General features: G+C 48.1%; 5 protein-coding genes across 8 annotated transcripts; 3 read left to right on the forward strand and 2 right to left on the reverse strand.

Annotated features, from left to right (window-relative positions):
• The first annotated feature begins 27 nt into the window (after window positions 1-27).
• On the forward strand, window positions 28-3,686 carry LOC117893285 (uncharacterized oxidoreductase YjmC). Its single transcript, XM_034799851.1, has 3 exons — window positions 28-354; window positions 2,296-3,257; window positions 3,319-3,686. The coding sequence occupies exons 1-3, from the start codon at window positions 171-173 to the stop codon at window positions 3,475-3,477; spliced, it is 1,305 nt and encodes a 434-aa protein (XP_034655742.1). The 5' UTR covers window positions 28-170; the 3' UTR covers window positions 3,478-3,686.
• LOC117893284 (dynein regulatory complex subunit 2) lies at window positions 3,666-5,456 on the reverse strand. Its single transcript, XM_034799850.1, has 3 exons — window positions 5,230-5,456; window positions 4,294-5,169; window positions 3,666-4,235 (listed from the first exon to the last, which is right to left on the reverse strand). The coding sequence occupies exons 1-3, from the start codon at window positions 5,422-5,424 to the stop codon at window positions 3,708-3,710; spliced, it is 1,599 nt and encodes a 532-aa protein (XP_034655741.1). The 5' UTR covers window positions 5,425-5,456; the 3' UTR covers window positions 3,666-3,707.
• A 251-nt stretch (window positions 5,457-5,707) lies between these two features.
• LOC117894279 lies at window positions 5,708-10,928 on the forward strand. Of its 4 annotated transcripts, XM_034801235.1 has the most exons (10): window positions 5,708-6,219; window positions 7,373-7,481; window positions 7,537-7,701; window positions 7,769-7,944; window positions 8,126-8,476; window positions 8,611-8,849; window positions 8,911-9,136; window positions 9,400-9,999; window positions 10,254-10,388; window positions 10,447-10,928. In XM_034801235.1, the coding sequence occupies exons 1-10, from the start codon at window positions 6,146-6,148 to the stop codon at window positions 10,652-10,654; spliced, it is 2,283 nt and encodes a 760-aa protein (XP_034657126.1). In that variant the 5' UTR covers window positions 5,708-6,145; the 3' UTR covers window positions 10,655-10,928. The 4 variants fall into 4 exon arrangements, with proteins under 4 accessions (XP_034657126.1, XP_034657128.1, XP_034657127.1 ...); XM_034801237.1 differs by lacking the exon at window positions 9,400-9,999; XM_034801236.1 differs by lacking the exon at window positions 8,126-8,476.
• Window positions 10,864-11,591, reverse strand: LOC117894280 (multifunctional methyltransferase subunit TRM112-like protein). Its single transcript, XM_034801239.1, has 3 exons — window positions 11,424-11,591; window positions 11,257-11,358; window positions 10,864-11,198 (listed from the first exon to the last, which is right to left on the reverse strand). The coding sequence occupies exons 1-3, from the start codon at window positions 11,499-11,501 to the stop codon at window positions 11,004-11,006; spliced, it is 375 nt and encodes a 124-aa protein (XP_034657130.1). The 5' UTR covers window positions 11,502-11,591; the 3' UTR covers window positions 10,864-11,003.
• Window positions 11,592-11,961: 370 nt separating this feature from the next.
• Window positions 11,962-13,953, forward strand: LOC117894311 (integrin-linked protein kinase homolog pat-4). Its single transcript, XM_034801277.1, has 4 exons — window positions 11,962-12,182; window positions 12,509-12,674; window positions 12,731-13,276; window positions 13,334-13,953. Exons 1-4 carry the CDS (start codon window positions 12,094-12,096, stop codon window positions 13,877-13,879), a joined length of 1,347 nt encoding a protein of 448 aa, XP_034657168.1. The 5' UTR covers window positions 11,962-12,093; the 3' UTR covers window positions 13,880-13,953.
• Window positions 13,954-21,876: the final 7,923 nt, after the last annotated feature.

Raw genomic sequence — 21,876 nt, forward strand, 5'->3', positions numbered from 1 at the left:
TTTGTGGTTGCTCTTGGGGCTTTGCTTTACGTGTTACGTAGCCAGCAGTCGGTTATCTCCAACTAGTTTTTCCGTTTCGCTCTCTTCTGTTGTGTGGTGTTCTGTTTTGGTTTGCCATTCGTGTGCCTTGTTCTTGCCTGTGTGTGCTTTTTGTTGCCTTATTTGTTGCAATGACTTCGTTGACATTGTTTTGCTTTCTGCGTCGTTCTGCGGTCACTGGCGACGCCGCGTACGCCTACGCCAATCGGCGGTGCGTTCAAACGCTTCAACGGCGCCCCTCCTGTAGGCGGCATGCAACAGCAGCAGCAACAGCAACAGCGGCAGCAGCCCCAAATGCACATGCAAATTCAGGCGGTAAGTTTGAACTCTAATTATGCAAATTACGCGTGCAATTGTTGATTTATTATGAATCCACATCAGCTACAACTAGATATATGTATATCTCCCGCACTTTTTCTAGTTCCCACTTTGAATTGTGGGTAGTTTGGCAACTCTGATCATTTTTCAAAATTTGTTTCGTTCGCCCATCTGATTTTTTGCCAATTCTCTCATAATGCCTCCCACACGTCAAATCTTTACGACTGTTCCTCCGAATTTATAATTAAAATACATTTTTGTTGCCTGACTGTTTTCTTAATGAGCAAAAGCACCAAAAAACACACCCAACAAGTGGCTGTTGTATAAGAGCAAAAAGGGGGCTGGCGTTCAAGCAGCTGAAAAAATACAAATTTTGGAGTCCGAATCAATGTGGTGGCGTCGCTGAGTCTTCCACGAGTTATTAATCGCATTCTGATTGCCTCGTTGAAAGCGCATTAGGCACTTCACTTGTTCTTCCCATATCACAAACTGGTTCTGAGCTCAATTGCCGTTTAATCAATATTATAACACCCTCCAGTATCCAGTGCGGATCGATCAAATACATTTATCCATTACTCAAAAAGGTGTTAATGGGCGGAGCATTCCACTTGTTTACTTGCCCAATAATTTATTGTTTATTAAGCGCCAGCACACTCTTGTCCAGCCTAGATTGATTAGAGCCGAGACCTGCAGGGCACTCGAAATATATTTTGGACTAGGTTAAGCTGATAAGATAAGGAGGGCGGGCAGACCGATAGAATGCCTCTCAGTTTTTGGTTAAATATTCACAAATTAGCAGATCTACAGCTGGCTATTTATATTTCACCATTCAACAAACATGCCAAGTCGTGCTTAAGCCATTAAGCTGGGGACTGAGTCAGGTTTTATTCGGCCAGAGAGTACAAAACGTTCTAGAACCAAGTGGAAGTTCAGGGAATATGTTTGTTGGTTCTTGATCTGCGATAAGATAAAGCCAGTAAAGCCATCAGTAAATCAATTGAGTGTGGTTGGGGCTTACGTACAAATGTTGTGCCCATCCATCCATCACATTCGCTTTTATTGTGGAAGGTCAATGCTTATTACATTCATTGGGGCGGGCACTGGGCGGTTACAAACAAACCCACGAGCATGGCAATGAACTCTAATTTGATTGCCCAAGAGTCCCACTTTCATTACTTCCTACACTCGTAGTCAATTCATTTCGATTCAAGAGTACAGAAATACAGAAATAATTCTATGAGTGAAGTTCAAGGTCATTACCGAGCAGCCACTACACCAAGACGACGTACTACGTCCAGCCCACACACGCAACAAGAAAAACGACAGCAACAACAAAATATACAAATAATAAATGAGCAGGGCAATAAATATACATATACTATAAGTATAAGTATATATGTATGAGTGTTATATGTATATTTGTGTAGACTTGCGAGCCCCCTCTATTGACTGACGAAAACAGAGAAGCAAAACTTGTTACACACGGCTCGAGCATTGAGAGTGGCAATCTCTCGTCTCTCGATATCTTTCCAGGTAGAAACTGTGAAATGCTATTAAATCCAAAGCAAACATTATGCTGATAAGCATTTGTACATGCTACACACATCCACATAGAAGTAGTCGTCTATCTCGTTCTTGTTCTCTTTGAGTGTGAAGAATTTCGGGTTTGCCAAAAGCGAAAACAAAAGCAGACCCGCTCTTGTGTGGCTGTTTCCAACCGCCTAGGGCCGTCCTATCGGGGGATATGTGCGAGTGAGAGTATGGGTGAGAGATTGCCAGAACAATTAGACGACTGCTTATGTCGCCTCGCCTCAGTCCACTTCATTTCCAGTCGCGTATACGCCGCGTATCTGAACACACACGTTCCGCTCTCCCACCACCGCCACACAAAAGATACCAAAAATTCAAAAGCAGCCCCCAATCTAAATTCTATCACAGACTTTGCTCCGCTGTTCCGAGTTTCTACCAGAAACATGGCGTCTTCTGCTCCCAAACTGGTGGCCGTTGCCGAGTCCCGGCGCTTCATGATCGACTGCTTCAAGGCGGTGAAGGTGCCCCAGGCCCATGCCGAGGCCCAGGCCGATCTCCTTGTGGCGGCCGATCATCGTGGACACTTCAGTCACGGCATGAACCGCCTGGAGATGTACATCAATGATCTGGCCATCAACTCCACGGACGGAGGCGCAGAGCCAAAGATTCTCAAGGAGACGCCGGCCACCGCCTGGGTGGATGGACTCAATGGTCTGGGCGCTGTCGTGGGCAACTACTGCATGGACCTGGCCATCAAGAAGGCCAAAACTGTGGGCGTTGGCTGGGTGTGTGCCAAGGGATCGAACCACTACGGCATGGCCGGCTGGTATGCCATTCGAGCTATGGAACAGGGCCTCGTCGGCATGTCCATGACAAACACCTCACCGCTGATGGCCCCCACACGTGCCAAGGAGGCTGCTCTGGGCACCAATCCCCTCTCCCTGGGCGCACCCGCCACGAACGGTGACAAGTTCCTGCTGGACATGGCCACCACAGCCGTTGCTGTGGGCAAGATTGAGATCCAGCGCCGTAAGGGTGCCGCTCTGCCCGACGGTTGGGCCCAGGACCCCAATGGCAACATCACAAACGACGCCGAATTGGGCTTCAGCACCGGCTGCCTGATGCCTCTGGGTGGTTCGGAGTTGACCTCCGGCTACAAGGGCTTCGGTCTGGGTGCCATGGTGGACATCCTTTCGGGCGTCATGTCCGGTGCTCATTACTCCACTCAGGTGCGTAAGTGGACGCACGCTGGTGCCGATTCGGCGGCAGATCTTGGCCAGGTCTTCATTGCCGTTGATCCCAACTGTTTTGCGCCCAACTTTGAGGAGCGCATGACCGATTTTAATGCTCGTCTCAGGGGCGTAGAGCCGGTAAGCAGTTGCAGCTTTATAGCAATTATAATCACACGATAATCTTTACTTTCTTTATCAGACTGATCCCAGCAAGCCTGTTCTGCTGGCTGGCGACAAGGAGAGCCAGAACATGGCATCCGTTGACGCTGCCGGCGGCATTCAGTATCTGGAGAACCAGCTGAAGACCTGCGCCTCCTTGGCGGAAAAGTTAAACATCACTCCGCTGGCCTTCAACTAGAGACGGAGAGGCCAAGCCTCTGTGTCATTCGATTGCCATTGCATGCTGGAGCAGCTTCTGCATTTTGCCTGACCAAAGCACAGCGTTATTTGGTGCCTAAGTTTTGACCACATATCCGATCCGTTTGGTGTTCTAGTTCTTATGCAACAATTTGTCTTGCAATATTATGATATTAATTACGAGTAATAAATGATAGAATACAGCTTTAATTGGTGTGTTGTGGTGTGTGTTTATAGCTCCATCACTTGCTTCAATGTTTTCTCCGCATCCCACTTGGCTTCCTTGTGGGCTATCTTGGACTTGCAGACATTCCGTGACTTGTACTCCTTGCACTTGGTATCGAATAGACGCGGCGGCATTGGCTGATTCTCGCAAGAGTCTACCTTCATGGCTGATCGCAGCTCCTCGGGATCTTCGGTGACGCTCATGTACTTGATGAAATCGATGTAGCCTTGGTTCTGCTCGGTCAGGCGACGTTTCTCCTCGAGCAAGAGCAGGTTTTGGGCCTCAACCATGGCCTGACGACGCCAAAAGTTCTTCAGCATTTTAGTCTGTTCGACCAGCTCCGCTTCGGTCATGTCCACATGATTTTTCATATTCAATGTTTCCAGTTTGAACTGCTCGTCCACATTTCCCAGATCCGTTTCATCGACAATCTCACCGCCCAGGATGACCTTTTCTGTTTCGGTTTGCAGCTTTCGGCAGGTGATCGACAGGGCCAGCAGCAGTTCGCCGCTCTTCACGTGTTTTTCCATTTGCTGTGGAAGGATAATGTCTATTAAGATCGGATGTGTTCCAACTGAAATGTGATCTTACCTTTATTATTTCGTAACACTCTCCCGTGAGTATGCGCAGCTTCTCATGGGTAATCTCGCGATCCAGCTCCTGATTCTGTTCGATCTTCTTGCGCACACGTGTAAAGTACTGAAACTCTAGACGCAGATCATTCAGAGTCGAGTTGTGCTCCGACTCAACGCGCAGAATCTCCTTGTTCAGATCGGCCATTGTGTTGATGTTCTTCAGCTCCTCATAGTTGAGTTTGCGTGACTCATCCATGAAAGCCGCCTGTCGCTCGGTAAGCCAACGGATCTTGTCGTACTTGTGGGCATCCAGCTCGGTGCTGCGAAGCGATTCCACAAAGTCGTTTAGTTGTTGCTGCATATCCGTCATGCGGAGCACCACTTGATCTCTTATGCGAAAGCGATTCTCTATCTCAGTATTGACACGATCGTCCCGCTGCTCCAGGAAGATCGTGTAGTCCTCCTTCAGCTGATCGCGCGTTGTTATGTTCGTGGCGTGGATAATGTTCTCGCTGTTCTGGTGCATAAAGTCCACCTCCTCCGTGCGACGCTGAACCTCTTCGTAGAACTCTTTGAGCAATATCTCTGCCTCCTGATCGTACATATTTCTCACCCCATCCATCATGCCGTGGAAGCAAGCGCCAATGTGATCAATCAACTCCACAGTCTTGCTAAAGCAGCGCACATGGCGATCCTGTGTCTGGGTCATGTCCTCGATCAGCATCTTGATGTGATCGTTCTTACCCTCTATATTCCTTGTGGCCTTCTCACCCCAAGTTTCGATCTCATCGCGCAGCTCCTTCATCTTGATCTCTTTGCACATCTCGTGCCACTCCTCATTGCCCTTAATCTCCATGCGCTTGCCCATCTCCAGCTCGCGCGCAAGGGCATCCTATGGAAAAGGGAATCCTATTAGATCTGCCAACAGCTTGGAGGTGCTGCCCCTACTCACGCGCATTATCAGCTTCTTGTCTTCAATCACCTCCAGCCGCTTGGCCTCCTTCTTCGCAGCCTTCTTCTCGGCTTTCGTGGGCTTGCGCGGCCCCTCAGGCTCCTTGTCCAGCTCATCTTGCATTTCCTGCAGATAGTTGGTTGTGAGTCGTGTCAACCGTATTTCGGGCTCCACGAAGCCCGTGGTCACGGACATTGTCGTGTATTTCTATTTGAATCGTTAACCAGGAATACTAGTAAATAATTTTTGTTGCTGACAGTTGAAATTTACTCTGATGTCTGACCAGACAAGATTGTTCATGTTGAAAGTTGTGGCAAAGCTTTCTACAGTTTGAGCAAACGAATGCCGTTACATGTGCCAGCATTTGCGATGCCCAACACTGATTCGAGTACCAGGTGGGTGGGAGCCCAAAGCTCTCTCCGCGCAGCATCTACAAACTTCACTGCGACGCAACTGTGATTTTCACAGTTAACGGTGAAAGCTTGGCTCGCGAGGTTGTTAGCGCGCATAAAAACGGACTCGAAAGAGAAACAATTCCCACCCACATCGCCACTGAAGGCACGCCAGCCCGTGTGTGTGTGTGTTTTTTTTACACGGCTCCGCCTTGTAAACAAAAATAACTTTGCTTGTCGTGGTGGTGGTGGTGTATCAACCCCCAATAGCCGCAGCGGCAACAAAGGCAACTACAAAGCTTGAGTGGCAAGGGCAATACAGCCACGACAGTCAGCCAGCCAGCCAGCCAAGTTTTTCGGGGTTGCAGACAGTTTGGCAAACAAGCTGTGAATTCGACTTTAAAAGCCCATAAATATTTTGGAGCAAAAAAATACTCGTAAAACCGCAACAGAAATCGCCATTCGTAACTGTATCTGTGTGTCTGTGTTTCTATCTCTAACGTGGAATTATCTGTGCATTCAAAATGAGCGATGCAAGCGGCTATCAGAAGCTGCCCCCCGGTTGGGACTGCAAATACGATCAGACAACGGGAAATTGGTAAGCAATGGGAGAGCATGCATATGCAGATGTACATACATACATACATAATATATGTAAGTACATATTTACCAGCATTCATCTCATTCAAACCGTCATAAATATTTATGCCTGCATTAAAAAAAAAGACAACAAAACGTAGTTAAATCGGTTTGTGTGAGTGTTGAAATGTTGTTTGGTTGCTGCGCGCTTTTCTATGCGTTCCACCAGACGACTGTACTCAGTTTCCCAGCGGGAAATTTAATGGCTTTTGGCTAGGCAACGGTGGGTGGTACTTTCGAGGGATATAAACACAGTAACTGATGTTTGTAGGGACTTGAAATTGTCAAGAGGGTATGAGGATGCTTCCCGAATGGAATGTCTTACGATATACGGTTTACGATAATGCATTGTTAAGGAGAGCATTGACTGGAGGAGTGTTTTTAAAGCATAATTTAAGAAGTTAAAAGATTTCAACAGTGATACATAAAGTTGTTCTAGTACTCTGCACACATTTGCCCATTTAAAATTCCTTCTTGTTTACTTGTTCCAAGTACTCGAGTGTCAAACACATCTCTTCAAGGATACTCGGGACTACTCAGAAACCCCAATTGGCCTCATTTTTGCATAGCTGCATAAATTGTGTCACTTCCGCGTCGTCAGATGCCCACAGGGTGCCCGCTGCTCTCTGCCGCTGACTTCTTTGGCGGGACTTGTGCAATTAAGCAACAAGCCCGAAGACTGACTGTCATATACATACGTTAATTCAAGTGGCCACTCAGCCAGAGACGACTGCTCGCTCATCTTGTATGAAATCAGAGGCAAGATTGCCTGTCAAATGTGACGACAATGATGAGCATGACGGTTGGGCGTCCGCCTTTTGGCAGCTACTTGGCACGTGCCGGTCTTTAGGTGGAGTCGAAGCTTTACCCTTTCCTCACCTGTCCACTCCCAAATGGGCCATCAACTGGTGGAGGAAATCCACCACCAAACGAAGCGCCACCGGCCGGCGAACATCAAATTCAACCCTTGGCCTGCATCATCGGGAAGCTTTCGACTGTCCCTGGGTGGCTGTGGGGAGGTCATTCAATGGCCTCTGATTTGCACTTTGCACTTTTGGCGGAAACTTTGTGTCCAAGCTCATCTGTCATATGCCATATGATTGTCGTTGCAGCTATTATATAAACTATCTGACAAAGGCCATGCAGCTGGAGGATCCGCGCGGACGCAGTTACAAGCAGCTGCAGAACGAACGCTGCTCCACCGAGTCGATAGCCTTGCAGGTAAGTTTGTCATGCAGTTTATTGATTTTCCACCTTAACATTCGCCACTTTCCAGCAAATGGTCAGTACGGCAGCGCCCTCCTCGCACAACAGTTCGCCGTATCACGTCTATCCGAGTCACAGTCTGACGGCCGTCAGGGCGTTTCAGGAGCGCGAACAGTCCACGCTGCATAATATATCAACGAGTCCACTGCTTTCGGCCTCCTCCAAGGGACATTTGGTAAGTGGATCAATGTCCTCTGTCGCAGTATGTGCATAATAATGGTGGTTCCCCTTTTCTTCCCCAGGAAATGTCTTCACCTTTGCCGTTTCAACGCACCCGCTTGGGTGGGAATATGTCCAGACGTTCCACCATTCAGGAGACCTCATTCACCAATCAAACCGAAACGGATGGCGTGGTGGCCAAGATCCAGAACATGTTCCCCACAGCTGGCGAGAATCACATTCGCCTGCTGCTGAAGCGGTAAGAGCTCCCCATCTGTGCCCCCCAGTCCACGCTTTTATGCTAATCCTGCGTAATTCACACTAATCTACGTACTTACATCTCTGTCTTCTCTCACGCTGCCGCTTCCTGCACCTCCACCTAACCCACCGCCATTGCTACATTCTGTTTCCACGCTTCCTCTAACTAACACCTCCGGCAGCTACTACAATCGCGAGGCTGTCGTCATCAGCGCTTTGCAGGTGGAGAAGCATCCGGTTACGATGCCGGGGCCCTTTGTGACGCCACCCGCAGATCGGCATTTGTTCCACAGCAATTCCGCTTTCTATATGACACCACCGGCGCGTCGCCTGGACATGGCGGCTAGTCGAGGCACCTCCCGCACGGCCAGTCCCCTGCCAGGCGGCCGTTTTGGTAGTCTCATGAGCATGCAAAGCGGTGGCCACTTGGCCCAAGTCCTGCCCCCGGGTGCTGCTGTGCCGCCCGCTTTGCATGGATCTCCGCAGTGGCGCAGCTCGCCCAAGCCGCACTCGTCGCCCAAAATGAAACTAAGGTTCGCCCCCCTGGCTGGTGGGAGATGGATGTGCCCCTCCATCTCTGACTGCGCTAGATTTTTGTATAGCTAGAAGTAGTTGGAAAAGGATTGTGAATTCCTCAAGTAATCCAATCTCTCTGCCTGTTGTTTAGATACATGAAGAACATATTTCCCAAGGCAGATGAAATGCTGCTGCTGGACATCCTCGCCAATGCGGACAACAATGTGCAGTTTGCCTCGGAGAAACTCATTTCTCTGGGCTACACGAAGCGGGAGATGCAGCAGCCGCACAAGCCCAACAATCGTCCACCGGAGCATCCGAACGGTGATTTGGTCACGCAGCACATTCCACTGCGCCCCAAGGTGTACACAGAAGAGGAGAAAGTCAAAAGTGAGTGGAACGGATGACACATATCGATGACATTCAGTTAATTAAACTCCTTTACTTATAGTGCAAACACAGCTGAAGGAGAAGTATCCACAGATTGCCGAGCGCATCATTCTCATGGCCTTGGAGTCGGTGAACTATGCCGAGGATCGGGCCACACAGATACTCCAGATTGTGCAGGACGAGGATGAGCAACGAGACCAAAAGCATGTCGCTTCGCAGCCCAAGCAACTGGATCTGGCAAAGGTCACGGGCAGCGAGCAGGTGGATGGAGTTCATGCCACAGACAGGTAGCTTTTCCGGATGGTCCCGACTGTCAAGCCCCTCCCTGCTTACCCCACCCCACCCAGCTCTCTTTCTCTCTTTCTGCCCTGCTGCTTTATCCGTTTGTTAATCGATTGCCTATTTTCTCTGTGAACTTTTGTTGCTGCCTTTGACAAAAACAAAAACAAATCTGAATCCGAAACGAAACCGAAACTGTTTCCCCCGACAACCAACACACACAATTTTCGCTTGCTTTGCGCTCGCTGCCATCATCATCATCATCATCCAGCATTCTCACGGTGATTGTGGAGCGAGCACCCACATCCACATCTGCCTGTGCACAGAAGCCACCACACAAGCGCCACATTTTGCCATGCATCAATGTCACCACACCGTCGACGGCCACCACACAGATCATACTAGATCATCGCCAGTACACGCCCACAATGGAGGCGTACAAGGAAGTGAAGGAGGAGGCCACAAAGCCACTGTCATCCATTTCCAGTGCATCGGCATCCTCGTCACATTCATATGTCTCACCTGCACAGTCACCCACACTGCAGCCCTGCTACGAACGCCTCACCACCAAGAGCATGCTGGCACGAGCATCCAGCGGCGGAGGTGGAGGTGGAGGCTGTGGCTTTGGTAGCTTCAATCCAACAACAAACACAACAAACAGTTACAACAATTTGAACAATAGTAGCAAGAACTCCAGCATCAGCGGCTACCTGCATGGCAATACCCACTGCAATAGCAATGCTAGCTCCTATTCCTCCTATTCAACATCAATGACGTCATCATCGCTGGCATCGGCCAACACCAACTCCAACTCCTCATCCATAGCGAAGGCAATTGAAAGTCGCGCGCGCACCAAAACCGATTCACTGAAGTATGCGTACCATTACCATTACCGTTACCGTTTCCTATGGCGCATGTCTTGTTTTATTTTTAAACTTTTGAATGCAATGAATGAAACTCTATTCGCATGCGACGTAGAGAGGCTCCGACTCCAGCTAATCCTTATTTTGTTCCTTCGTTTTCCTTGGTTTCTTTTTTGGAATGTGTAATCCTAATGTACTCTAGAATTATCATTATTATTCGTTTGCCAAATGTCTTTAAAGTAGTTATCACTCGCCCCAACAGACATCGACAGCAATCCACGACCTTTGGCAACTCCCACAATTCGGAATCTTCAGAGTTTCAATCCATAATCGAACGCATGGCCACGCTGGGTGCCAATTCGCAGCTCACCAAAGGCGCAGATGAAAATCTACTATTGTAAGTCCCAACAAAACAGAAACATTGATCAATTCTTATTATTATTTCCCCTTCTCAGAGCTGACTACGTCACCTGGAATGGTCCCAATACCACGCTCATCCACAAGCAGCCCACCCAAGGCCCAGATGCCAGTCTGTTGAGCGAACGCAGCTACAAGACGACTGGCAGAAACTCGGAACTGTGCAAGGGAGCCAAGGCAGGACTGGCCAAGGGCAGCATCTATGCTCAAGGCAGCAACAAGAGTCCCAACATCAAGTGCAACTAGACCGGCGGACAGTCCCAAGTCTCCTCTAGAGTGCCAAAGGGAGAACATCAATAATCCTAGAATAATGCACGGAACCCTCCAGAAATTCAGACTAATCTTTTGTATGTGTCGTGAAACATTTTCGCTCTACTTGTTCACCACTAATAACACGCTCTATGAGTAAGTATTTCCACACACACACAACACTCCACTCCAAAACACATTCCATCCAAGCTCCAATTATTTTTTAGTGTAAAAAATTTGTCACTTGGAAAATAAACTGAGTTTAAAACTAGCAAACTACTATCTTAATCATATGTTATGCCTAGCTGGTTAGGGTTATGATACAGAAAGGCAGAAATAGACAGACTTAGACTTCGTCTTCGTTGAGGAGCATGTTGGGGATGCCGTCGGTGATGGGGAAGATTCGCCCCGTCTCAGGGCACTCCAACTGGCCCTCCAGCACATCGATTTCGAAGAGAAGATGGTGCAGCTTCTGCAGCAGCTCCTCGTTGTCGGCTATGCTCTCTGGCTGCACAGCGGGTATGTCTTCAGCAAGCTCCGCCTGTGGGGAAAATTATGACAATCAAAAATATTCTCCAAGTGCAATAATTTACACTCACCACCTGTGCAGCTCCATAGACAGCGGACCAGTCCAGCTTTGGCAGAAGTCGCTCCACAAACGTCGGGTTGAATTCAGTCTCCACCAGTTCCTTTTTGCTGATCTATATGCAAAAATCATAATTCCATGAAACAATCAATACTAGACACGCCTGACTCCAGCACTCACCGTCAGTTTCAGGGGAAAGCCAACCTTTACGCCCTTTATGGCCATCGATGTAAGGAAATTATAGGTGCTGAGCTTCATTTTAGGTCAGCGTACTGTGTATTACTTCGGTTATAATGTAATTTATTGTATTTTCAAAAAGAAATAAACACGCGCACGTTTTGCTGCTTCTTGGTTTTTTTGACATTCACTGTCAAACGCAGACACAACAGCTGTTTACTTTAAAATCTGTTGGCAGCCCCCAGATTACTTTTACGATGGTATTTAAAGACGCGTTTTGTCATTTTTATATTTAGTTTGAATCTGTTTTTCTAAACAATTCAACAAATGGAATTCATGAGAACTAGCTTATCTTTTGGATAATTGAGTAATGAATCGGGTTAAATTAAATGTTTAGAGCTAAAAGTTCTAACTAGCTCGAAATATTAAACAGAAGATCAAAATCAAGGAAAATGATTTACGATTCGATATATTAATGGTATATTTTAAAAAGGAGAAGGTATATTTTTGGGGGTACTGCGGTATAGTTTATCGATAAGTAACAACAAATAAAAACAAATATCTCCAACAACTGCTGCAATTTAATAGTTTTTAGGCGTTTCTAGATGTAATTAAAGTTAGATTGCTAGCTAAAACAGTGACACAGAGCAGAATAAACGAGTGAAGGCTAGAAATGGAGGATATATTCCACTGGTGCCGCGAGGGCAACTCGATTCAAGTGCGCCTCTGGCTGGACGAGACGGAGCATGACATGAATCTGGGGTAAAACGAAACAAATAACTGTTGAATACTTTCCCCATTTGTAGCGAAACAGCACTAACAATAATGCACTTCCATGCGGGCATACGCCTTTCAAAGGAATTTATAGTTACTCATCCACTTATCCGCCCCAAACCATTGAATGTCAGCCCATTCAAGAGTGTCTGGCAGTGACGTCATGATTTATTCTTGAGTTGTGTAAACAGACCGAGGCGCATACATACGCACAGCAGCAACAACAACTCGGAGGCGTCGGACAGCATAAAAACCTGCTGTCCCACACACTTTTGTATCTATATTTATATATTTTCATTGACTTTTCCTTCCAGAGACGATCATGGCTTTAGTCCTCTGCACTGGGTGGCCAAGGAGGGACATGCCAAGCTGGTGGAGACCCTGCTGCAGCGGGGCGCCCGTGTCAATGCCACAAATATGGGAGATGACATCCCACTCCATTTGGCTGCCGCTCACGGTCATCGCGATGTGGTCCAGATGGTGAGCAGAAGATTAAACTTAACTCAGAATCCTTCTTAACCGATCCTCTCTTTTAGTTGCTGCGTGAAAAGTCTGATGTGAATGCTGTAAACGAGCACGGCAACACACCGCTGCATTATGCGTGCTTCTGGGGCTATGACATGATCTGCGAGGATCTGCTCAGTGCTGGCGCGCTGGTCTCCATTGCCAATAAGGACGGGCACACGCCCGTTGACAAGGCAAAGCCGAGTCTGGGCAAGCGTATGCAGGATTTAGCGGAGAGGAATGGCCAGGAAATGAAGGTTATTAGCTTCAAGGAGCAGAGCTGGCAGGGCATGAAAACTAGGTCGCGAGATGCCACGTTGTCGCGCTTCAAAGGCATCAGCATGGGCGACCTGGACCTGCACACCAAGCTCTCGGTAACTGCCTCGGGAGAGACATGGCGTGGACGCTGGCAGAAGAACGATGTGGTGGCCAAGATTCTGGGCGTGCGTCAGTGCACGCCGCGCATCTCGCGTGACTTCAACGAGGAGTTCCCCAAGCTGCGCATCTTCTCGCATCCCAACATTTTGCCCATTATCGGAGCCTGCAATTCGCCACCCAATCTGGTGGTAATTAGTCAGGTAAGTTCTTGCATTTCTGCTGCCATGATGAATGAATCAAATTCTTGTTTGTTTTAGTATATGCCACGGTCATCGCTGTTCAATTTGCTGCATGGAGCCACTGGCGTGGTGGTAGACACCAGCCAGGCGGTGAGCTTTGCTCTGGATATTGCCCGAGGCATGGCCTTCCTCCATTCGCTGGAGCGCATCATACCCACATATCATCTGAACAGCCATCACGTGATGATCGATGAGGATCTGACGGCACGAATCAACATGGGCGATGCCAAGTTCTCGTTCCAGGAGAAGGGACGCATCTACCAGCCGGCATGGATGTCGCCAGAGGCGCTGCAGCGCAAGCCAGCGGACCGCAATTGGGAGGCCTCGGACATGTGGAGCTTTGCCATACTCATCTGGGAGCTGACCACGCGCGAGGTGCCCTTCGCCGAATGGTCGCCCATGGAATGCGGCATGAAGATCGCCCTGGAGGGACTGCGCGTTAAGATTCCGCCAGGCACCTCCTCCCACATGTCCAAACTAATCTCGATCTGCATGAACGAGGATCCGGGCAAGCGGCCCAAGTTCGACATGGTTGTGCCCATTCTCGAGAAGATGAAACGTTGAAGCTGCAGCTGCAATTTATAAGCCAAAATGTGCCTTGTCTACAACGTGTTTTTGCCAACTAATTTTAATACCAATTTGTGTTACCATTTTTGTCCTAACTGAACCTAACCGAAACTCGAACCGAAAGCCGAAAGCAGCCGAGCGGCTGCCGTTTCTCTCTTGTACCATTCTCCGTCTAGATTTTATGTTTCCTGTGTCTCACACCGTCGTTTCTTATGATTTTCCCATGATGTTTCGCTGTCCGAGTGCTCGATTTTATCGTACATTTTAAGTTCGATGAATGTTAGGATCGTATTTATACAGAATTATATTTGTTACTAATTAATTAAATAAATAAATGATGTATGGATGTACCCACAAAAAGGCGGTACAAAATACTCTTACCCCTGGGTACAGCTTTTTCCCGCACAGCTGAAGCTTTCTGCTGCCTGCACTGGAGTGGGGGTGCGCGGTATGGGCGGGTAACGTGAGCAAAACGTCCCTGACCTGGTTTCGTTTTCATGCACGCGATTTTGTGCAGCTCGCGTGGGCAGAGGCAGACCGCGAGGCGATGTGCCAGAGCGCCGGCGTGAGAACTTCCCTCGAAAGAGAGCGAGAAAACGTTGTTTAATTTGTGAAAAATAAAAGTAGCTCTTTGAAGTGTTTATGTTGCTTAGTAGATGTTCCATTAAATGTAATATTACTTTGTTTTTCTTTGTAATCTTTGTGAATGCCTCGCTTTGCTGCATGCCTCCTAGCTCATAGAGTTGACTCTCTCTTTTGGTCCGGCTCTCACCGGCTTTGGGGCTCGGCTCTCTGTTTATGTTTTGCGGCACCATTTCATTTGGGGCTGCTGCCGTTGCTGTTGCTTTTGTTGTTGTTGCCGCTGCCACTGCGCTGCCATTGACGTTGCGGCAAGCTTGCACCGAGCCATGTGATTGTTTTGTTGGTACATCCTGTGCCATAGCCAGTGGACCCCTCTCCCTATTGTTGTTGTTGCTGCTGCTGCAGCTTTAAAGTTTTCTTGTTTTTTTTTTGTTTCTGTTTTGCTGCATTTTGTTGTCGCCGTCGTCCTGTCGCTGGCGCTGTCGTACGACCAGGACGTAGTCGTAGTCGTCGGTACTTTTCGGGCCCAGAGGCTGGTCGGTTGCTCGGTCGCCCCACAGACACACAGAGACACAGACACAGACATGGGCAACGGCAACGGCAGAACTGCAGCTGCAGTGTCCAAAAGCCGATTTACAGTTTTCCATGCCAGTTATGACGGCAGCCAGCCAAACGGCAACAGCATTTCCGCAATGGCCAAGGCACCCAAAGACAATTAATTCCAGTGTAAAGGCAAGAAACGTGCGGGGAGAACTAATCAAAAATCACTAAAAATAATAGAAAGCTTTTAATAATTAACCAACACAAGCGCACACACGCACACTGACACACACACACACACATGCTGTAGGGAAAGTGAAAAAATCCATGGCATCTTTTAGGCGTTGCGTGTAAGAGATTTCTCGTGCGAATTCGTTTGCTTCGGTGCTGTGCCTACAAAGGAGTGAGTGTTTTTTTCGTGCCAGAACTTGAGTGAGAGCAGCTGCTTAAATGTATTTTAGTGATTGCACACAACAACAGCCAGCCCCTTGGAGGGCCGGCAACCCATGGAGTATTCAAGCACAAAAGGTTTGAATCACATTGAACAGGAGCGGAATCTGGATCGGCATCGGGATCGGGAGCAGCTGCCACAAACCAGGTTAATATTTATAAATAGTACACTCACACATGTACGTGTATCCTGGGGGTGTCTGTGTGTTGGGTGTTGCGGCTGTGTGTGCTCCAATTTGCGGCCACACCTGAGCCAAAAGGGGGCAAAACTTTTCATGCTTTCACTTTTAGTCTCATTTTTATTTCAATTAACCATACAATTGCCCGGGCAGTGCACAGGCACAGGGAGTCCGCAAACTGGCAGACAAAGGATGCTGGAGGAGCAGGGACCAAGTAGGCTGCCTGGAGGACTGACTGACTGACTGACTGCCTGCCACATCATTTCAAATGAAAAAGTTTCCCATCAACAGCAGGGCCACAGCACAGTTTGCTGCAGTTACTCCATCATTCATTTGGCTGACGAGTGAGCCACTAACCTACTTCCTTCCACACACAAAAGCCGCAGCAGATGCGGCACCTACTGCCACTGCCACTGATGCCACTGATGCTGCTGAAGCTGATGCTGCTGTGTTGTGGTTATTGTTGTTGCAGTTCGCGTTGTGGCAGCTCATGCTGCCGGCATGCGACTGCCACGCCCACACAATGGCAAGCAGGCAGGCAGTCAGGCGGTAGGCTCGAGGCAGATGACGTTGGCGTTGATGAGTGAAAATGGGAAAATTACAAAAAAAAACCACAAGGAAGAGCAGTGGGGGGAGGAGGCATAACAAATGATGAGATTTATTTAGCAGCAAGCGGAGCGTGAGCATCTCCATCTCTGCTCGCTCCTGCTCTAAGCGATCGATGGTTGCCTGAATAAATCAAAAGTTCCATTTTGCAGATTTCAGCACAAAGGAACACCACAGAGGCAGAGGCAGAGGCACAGGCACAGGCAGAGCCAAGCAGAGAGTGGAAGAGAGAGAGAGAGAGAGAATGGGAAAAGGGCTTCTTGCCAAACTAAAATGCCACATGGGCAAATATTTCACTTGTGCTTTCGAGCGGCGCATTGAAAAGCGAAAATATTGTGACAATACAAGCGGCAGCAACCACAGCAGCAACTGCCACAAGCAGCAGTAACAACAACAACAACAACAGGCAGCACACAGCCACTGCAATAGCAACAGCAGCAGCAGCAGCAGCAGCCTCAAGTGGAAGTGCTCGGTCTAGGCACTCGACTGAAGTGCATAACAACGTGGAAATATTGTAAAAGCAAACTACAAGCGAAGGCACAGGCATAGAGACAGATACGGATGCAGATACAGAGACAGCATCTGGTTGAACGTGTGTCCTGTGAGGCCCACAAAATGGGCAAAAAGAACATGTAGCAATGGGGAGAAGGGAGCAGGGAGGAGCAGCAAAGGAAGTAGCATGCAAAGCATCTATTGATTTTCACTCCCTGAGGATGCCACAAGATGCCACACAAGCTTTGGCTGCTGCTTTGACTTGGCTTTTCCTTTCTGTGGCGTATGAGCAGGACCAGTGCGTATACTTGATTTATCCGATTTTCAAAAGCCGCATTAGAGGGTGGGGCGGTGTGGTATAGAAAATGTGTTGCTCTCGAGTGCTATCGGCCTGCGCTTCAGCTGTGCGGGCAATAAATCTCGAGATTTCCATAAAACTTTTCAACTTAAAGGAAAGGCCTCGCTCTTGCTCTCGCTCTCCTCGCTCCGGCCAGGAAATAGCTCTTAAATTTCAAGCACAGCCACAGCACAGCCACTGCTCAAGACTATCGATCAAAGTGGGGGGTTGGGGGGGTTGGAGTGAGCCTGTGGCTCAAGTGACACCACCACCAACCCCCCTTGCCCGGCAACGTTGATATTCAATAAATTCTGGCCCGAGCCGGACTAGGGAAAATGGCCAATTACGAGGCAAAACGAGTTAAGAATTGTGCCAGCAGAGAGATGGCCAATACAGGGGCTACCTCGCTCCCCCTCTCCCCACCCTCCCGCTCTCTGGTTGTGCTCCCTCCTTTTGCTATCTCTTTGGGAATGAATGGCCGTAGCCGCCTGCACTTAACATGAATGGCCATTTTTCCAATCAATTACGTAGAAGAGAGAGAGAGAGATAGAGAGAGGGGGAGATGTTTTGTTGGGGTAGGAAAGTGAAAGAACGTGCAAAGAAAATAAATAAGGGAAGGGTTCGCCTTGGCTGCGGCCTGGCACCGGCGGGGTCGTTAGTGCTGGGTGGAAACCAACCTTAAGCTAAAGATAATTACTTGAATTTTTAAGCCACCGTTTGCCAGCGTTTCTCCTGTTAGCAATTAACTTTGACATTGACATTGTGGCAATTATAGAATATTTAAATATACATTTAGTGCCTGTTTTGATGCACTTGCAGACTGCCCGTTGTCATTGGGAGCTACTTCAAGATTGAATCCCCAACTGGTTCGACATCATCCGCAGCAGCAGCAGCAACAGCAACAGCTACAGCTTTGGGCAGCCAGCGTTGCCTTAATACGCCCCCAACCACGCCCAGCAGCCCACTGAGAGAGGCGCCCCAGAGCCCCTCGGACGGACACATTTCCTCGCTGAGCTCCCATTCCGGCTCGGGATGCAGTGATATCCTCTTGGGTAAGTCATTCGCCCGTTGCCCGTTGCGAATCTGTTATTTATAGCTGCCCACGAACCAGATCATGACCCAGGAACAAAGAAATGCAAACGAATTGTAGCATTTTATTGAGGTTGCTGACATTCAAACCAAACATTGCCCGCGCCTCCACCGCCTGCAGTTTGCTTTGGTTTACTTTACATGCCGCAAACACGCGCAAAGTGTTGTGCCTGGCCTGCCACAATTTGTGGCTATCTCTTTGCATTCCACATTCTATAATCTGCTTGCATTTCCTGGCATTCTAACTCTGCCCCAGTCACACTTAAATTTCAAACTTATTTGATCTGTTTGGGGCTTAGGAACATTTCCACCCATTGACTCGTCCCCCAGTGCCATTTCAAGTGATAATTTCTAACGCAACCCTCACTCCGCCACCGCTGCCAGTTTGTTTACCAGTCCCCTGTCCGTCCCAATGCTATCAGAATCAGTCGTTGGGCCTCGGCAACTGGCCGCAAATGTTGCCAGCAGCAGGAAAAATGTGCAAAGTAAACAGAAATTCACATTCAAGAGACTCTCTACAATCTTAGAGAATACACTGTGGGAAAATTAAACATTTCTTAAAACATTTAATTCGAAATTTGGCAAAGAAAACTTTTTCTCACATGTCCATCGAGGGTGAATCTTGGACGAACATTTCTGCTCCTACTTTGTGTAACTTTATGAAACTTTTGTCAAGTTTTTTCTCTACGTGTAGCGGGCAGTGGCATAATAATAAGCAAATAAATAAAACTAAAACTAAACGCATTTTGCGCCTCTTTGTTGCTCTCCGCTTAATGCTGATGTTTGTGTGGTCGTTGTTGTTGTTGTTGTTGTTATCGTTGCTCAGATGTTGCCCATGACGTTGCCTAGAAGTCATTGAACTTAGGACCAGCCGCCGCCCGCCGCCAACAATAGCAAAATAAATAAAACGCGAAAACGCGAGCAGCAACGCGAGAGGCAACAGCAAAAGTCAGAGAGAAAAGCTGGAAGAAGAAGAAGTCTCTTGCTGCCAGAGAAAAGTGGAAGCAACCAGCACGCATCTCCCCCCCGTTCACACCACAACTCCGCAGAGAGTGTTGATGAGGAGTGAGAAATGCATGCACTTTCTTGCCGAAAACTTCAGAGAAAATTTACACTCGAAGAAAAGTCGCAGTGGTAGCGAATTTATAGGATTTTTGGAAGTAAATTCTTTAACCCTGAATCATTGATATGTAGGAAAGCAAGAAAGTTTTAGAAATGAAAATAAATTGGAATAAATTCTTAGATTTCTAAATTCTTAATTCTGGCCCACCCGCAAGTCTTTCCTTGGACTTGCTACAATATATAATGAGTATAGTGAGAGGCACGTGAAATGCGAGAGGGGGAAGCCGCCTGCCCCCTTGCCACACCAGCAAACAACTCTCACTCGAAGCACACACACGCACACTTAGGCACATCGATTACACAATCTTTGCGAGCGGCATTTTCATTTTTCTCTTCCTGGTTCGTCGTCATCGCGCCATCACCATGCGCTCTGCTCTGGACAGCCAGAAACAGCAGCAAGCAAGCAGCAGCAGCAGCCGTGTGTTCGTGTGTGTTGTGTGTGGGGAGATCAGGTTTTATCAGGCAACGCAATCGAACATATTACGTTGGGTCGGTTCGTCGTGCAATGGGTTGGCGCTGCAACGACTGCGGTGGGTGGTGGGTGTGCTGTTGCGTGCTGGTTCGATTGGACTTCGTCTTCGTCGTCGAGTCGTTTCGCTTTCGTGGAGGATCGGTTGGCGGCTTCGCAACGTTCGTGAGGTTTGCCGTTTTCTTGTTATTTACAGTTTCTGGTGGCTTTCGCTGCCCCGTTGGAAAAATTGCAAGCGGCAGCTGCAGTTGCCGTCGACGTTAACGTTGGCGTCGCTGGTGGCTTTGCAGCCGTTGCTGATCATTGACTTTCGTTGGTTCCCTTTTGGGCCAGGCATTCGTCAAGCAGACGGAAGGGTTGAGCCCGTAGGAGGGGCGCTGAAGCAGGAACAATGGGGAAACATTGAACGAATAATTTTGGAATTTAATTAATTTAAGTAATATTTTATTTGATCTTTAAATTGAAACATTCAACAAGGTTCAAGGGGAAGGCATGGGTATTTAATTCTTTTGAGGTTCCCTTTGCCCCTATTTAAGTTATTTTTCAATTGATCTTCAAATAGTTGTTCTTGTGCCAAAAACTTGTTTGCCACTGCCACTTTCCACTGCAGCATTTTCCACTTCCGCATTGTACAACTCTCCCACTCAGACAGAGAGAGAGATCATCTCGCTCTCTAACTTGCTCTCTTTGACTCCGACTCCGACTCTGACTCTCTCGCGAAGCAGAAGAAGGTTCTTTGACTCCCGCCCCATTGAAGGCGCCCCCACTTCATCGTCATCTTTCTCTCTCTGCCAAACACACACACTGGGCAACATCTATTGCTCTCTCGCTCTTTCGATAATAGTGCAAACTAGGTAACGGTTCCCTCTCTCTCTCTGTCTTTCTTTCTCTATGCTGCGCTTGTGTGTGTGAAATTGATCTTGAGTGGTGTGTGTGTGTGTGTGTGTTTGAGTGTGGATGCACTTGGACGTTGGCGTCGCTGCCAGCTGAGGCAGCGCAATAGAAATTGAAAATAGCAACCAGGAAAAGAGTTGCAAATGGAAAAGTGCAACAACAAGAGGCAGCAGCAAGAGGCAGCAGCAGCAGCAGCGAGAGTGGCAATGCCTGATGTTCTTGTTGGTGGTATTGGTTGTTGCTGCTGGTGGAGATTAGAAAGATAGGAAAACCCGGGGGAAGCATGGCTCCAGCTTGCAGCACATTGACTTTTACTCCGCTGCTGCGGCCGCCTCCTCCCACTCCCCCAGAGATGCGATGCCGCGCCTCGTGCTGGAAGCAACGGCGCTACGTAGTTTTTCCCCTGCCCACTCCATTGGGCCACACAGAGGCCCCAGCCACATTCTATTTTCCTGCTCTTTCCACACACACACACACACACACACACACACTCACATGGGGATTCTTGTTCTTTCGCGTCGTTGCCGTCGTCGTCTTGGACTTGGTCTTGGTCTCTGCTGCCACTGCCACTGCCGCTGTCGTAGCGTTGTTGTCGTAGGTTCTGTTCTGCAGCTCTCGCCTTGGATTTGTGTTGCGCATTTGGAGCGCTGCGAAGTTGGCGCTTGGATCTCGTCGAGGCGAGAGTTTCGTGCGCGCGATCGCTGCAATTTCAGAATTTCTCCTCAACGCGCATCGGGAAAAACCCAACCCAACCCATACCTCAAATATCGTATATCAAATATCGATCTGAACTTGAACACAGAAAGATCTACGTGGATCCAAGGAGGCATCCAAGCAACACGGAAGTGAATTGAATACACAATAAAAACATACAACAAAAATCCATGTTATAATAATTATGAAATGAAAGCAAAGTGCAAGTGAAAACGGAGAAAGGGGGAAAGAGAAATGGCAGAGAGAGCGCAGCAGGCAAACAGAATAGATCAGGGGAGAGAGGGAGATAGACAGTGAAAGCTCTCTTGGCGGACGGACAATTAACTCGCTTAACGGACACGAAATCTATGAAATTCTTTAACCGACAAGAGAGGTTTCACTGTAATTAGCTTCAGGCATAGCTTGAAATTTGTATACTTTATTTAGATCTAAAATTAGTTTAGTTTAGAAAGAAGCTTTGAAGATTTTTGCAGATTTAGAATACCTTTCTGCTACCCGAAGAGAAAGAAAGTTACCAAAA

Source organism: Drosophila subobscura, chromosome J (assembly GCF_008121235.1).
Source record: "Drosophila subobscura isolate 14011-0131.10 chromosome J, UCBerk_Dsub_1.0, whole genome shotgun sequence".
In the NCBI taxonomy this organism is placed as follows: domain Eukaryota; kingdom Metazoa; phylum Arthropoda; class Insecta; order Diptera; family Drosophilidae; genus Drosophila; species Drosophila subobscura.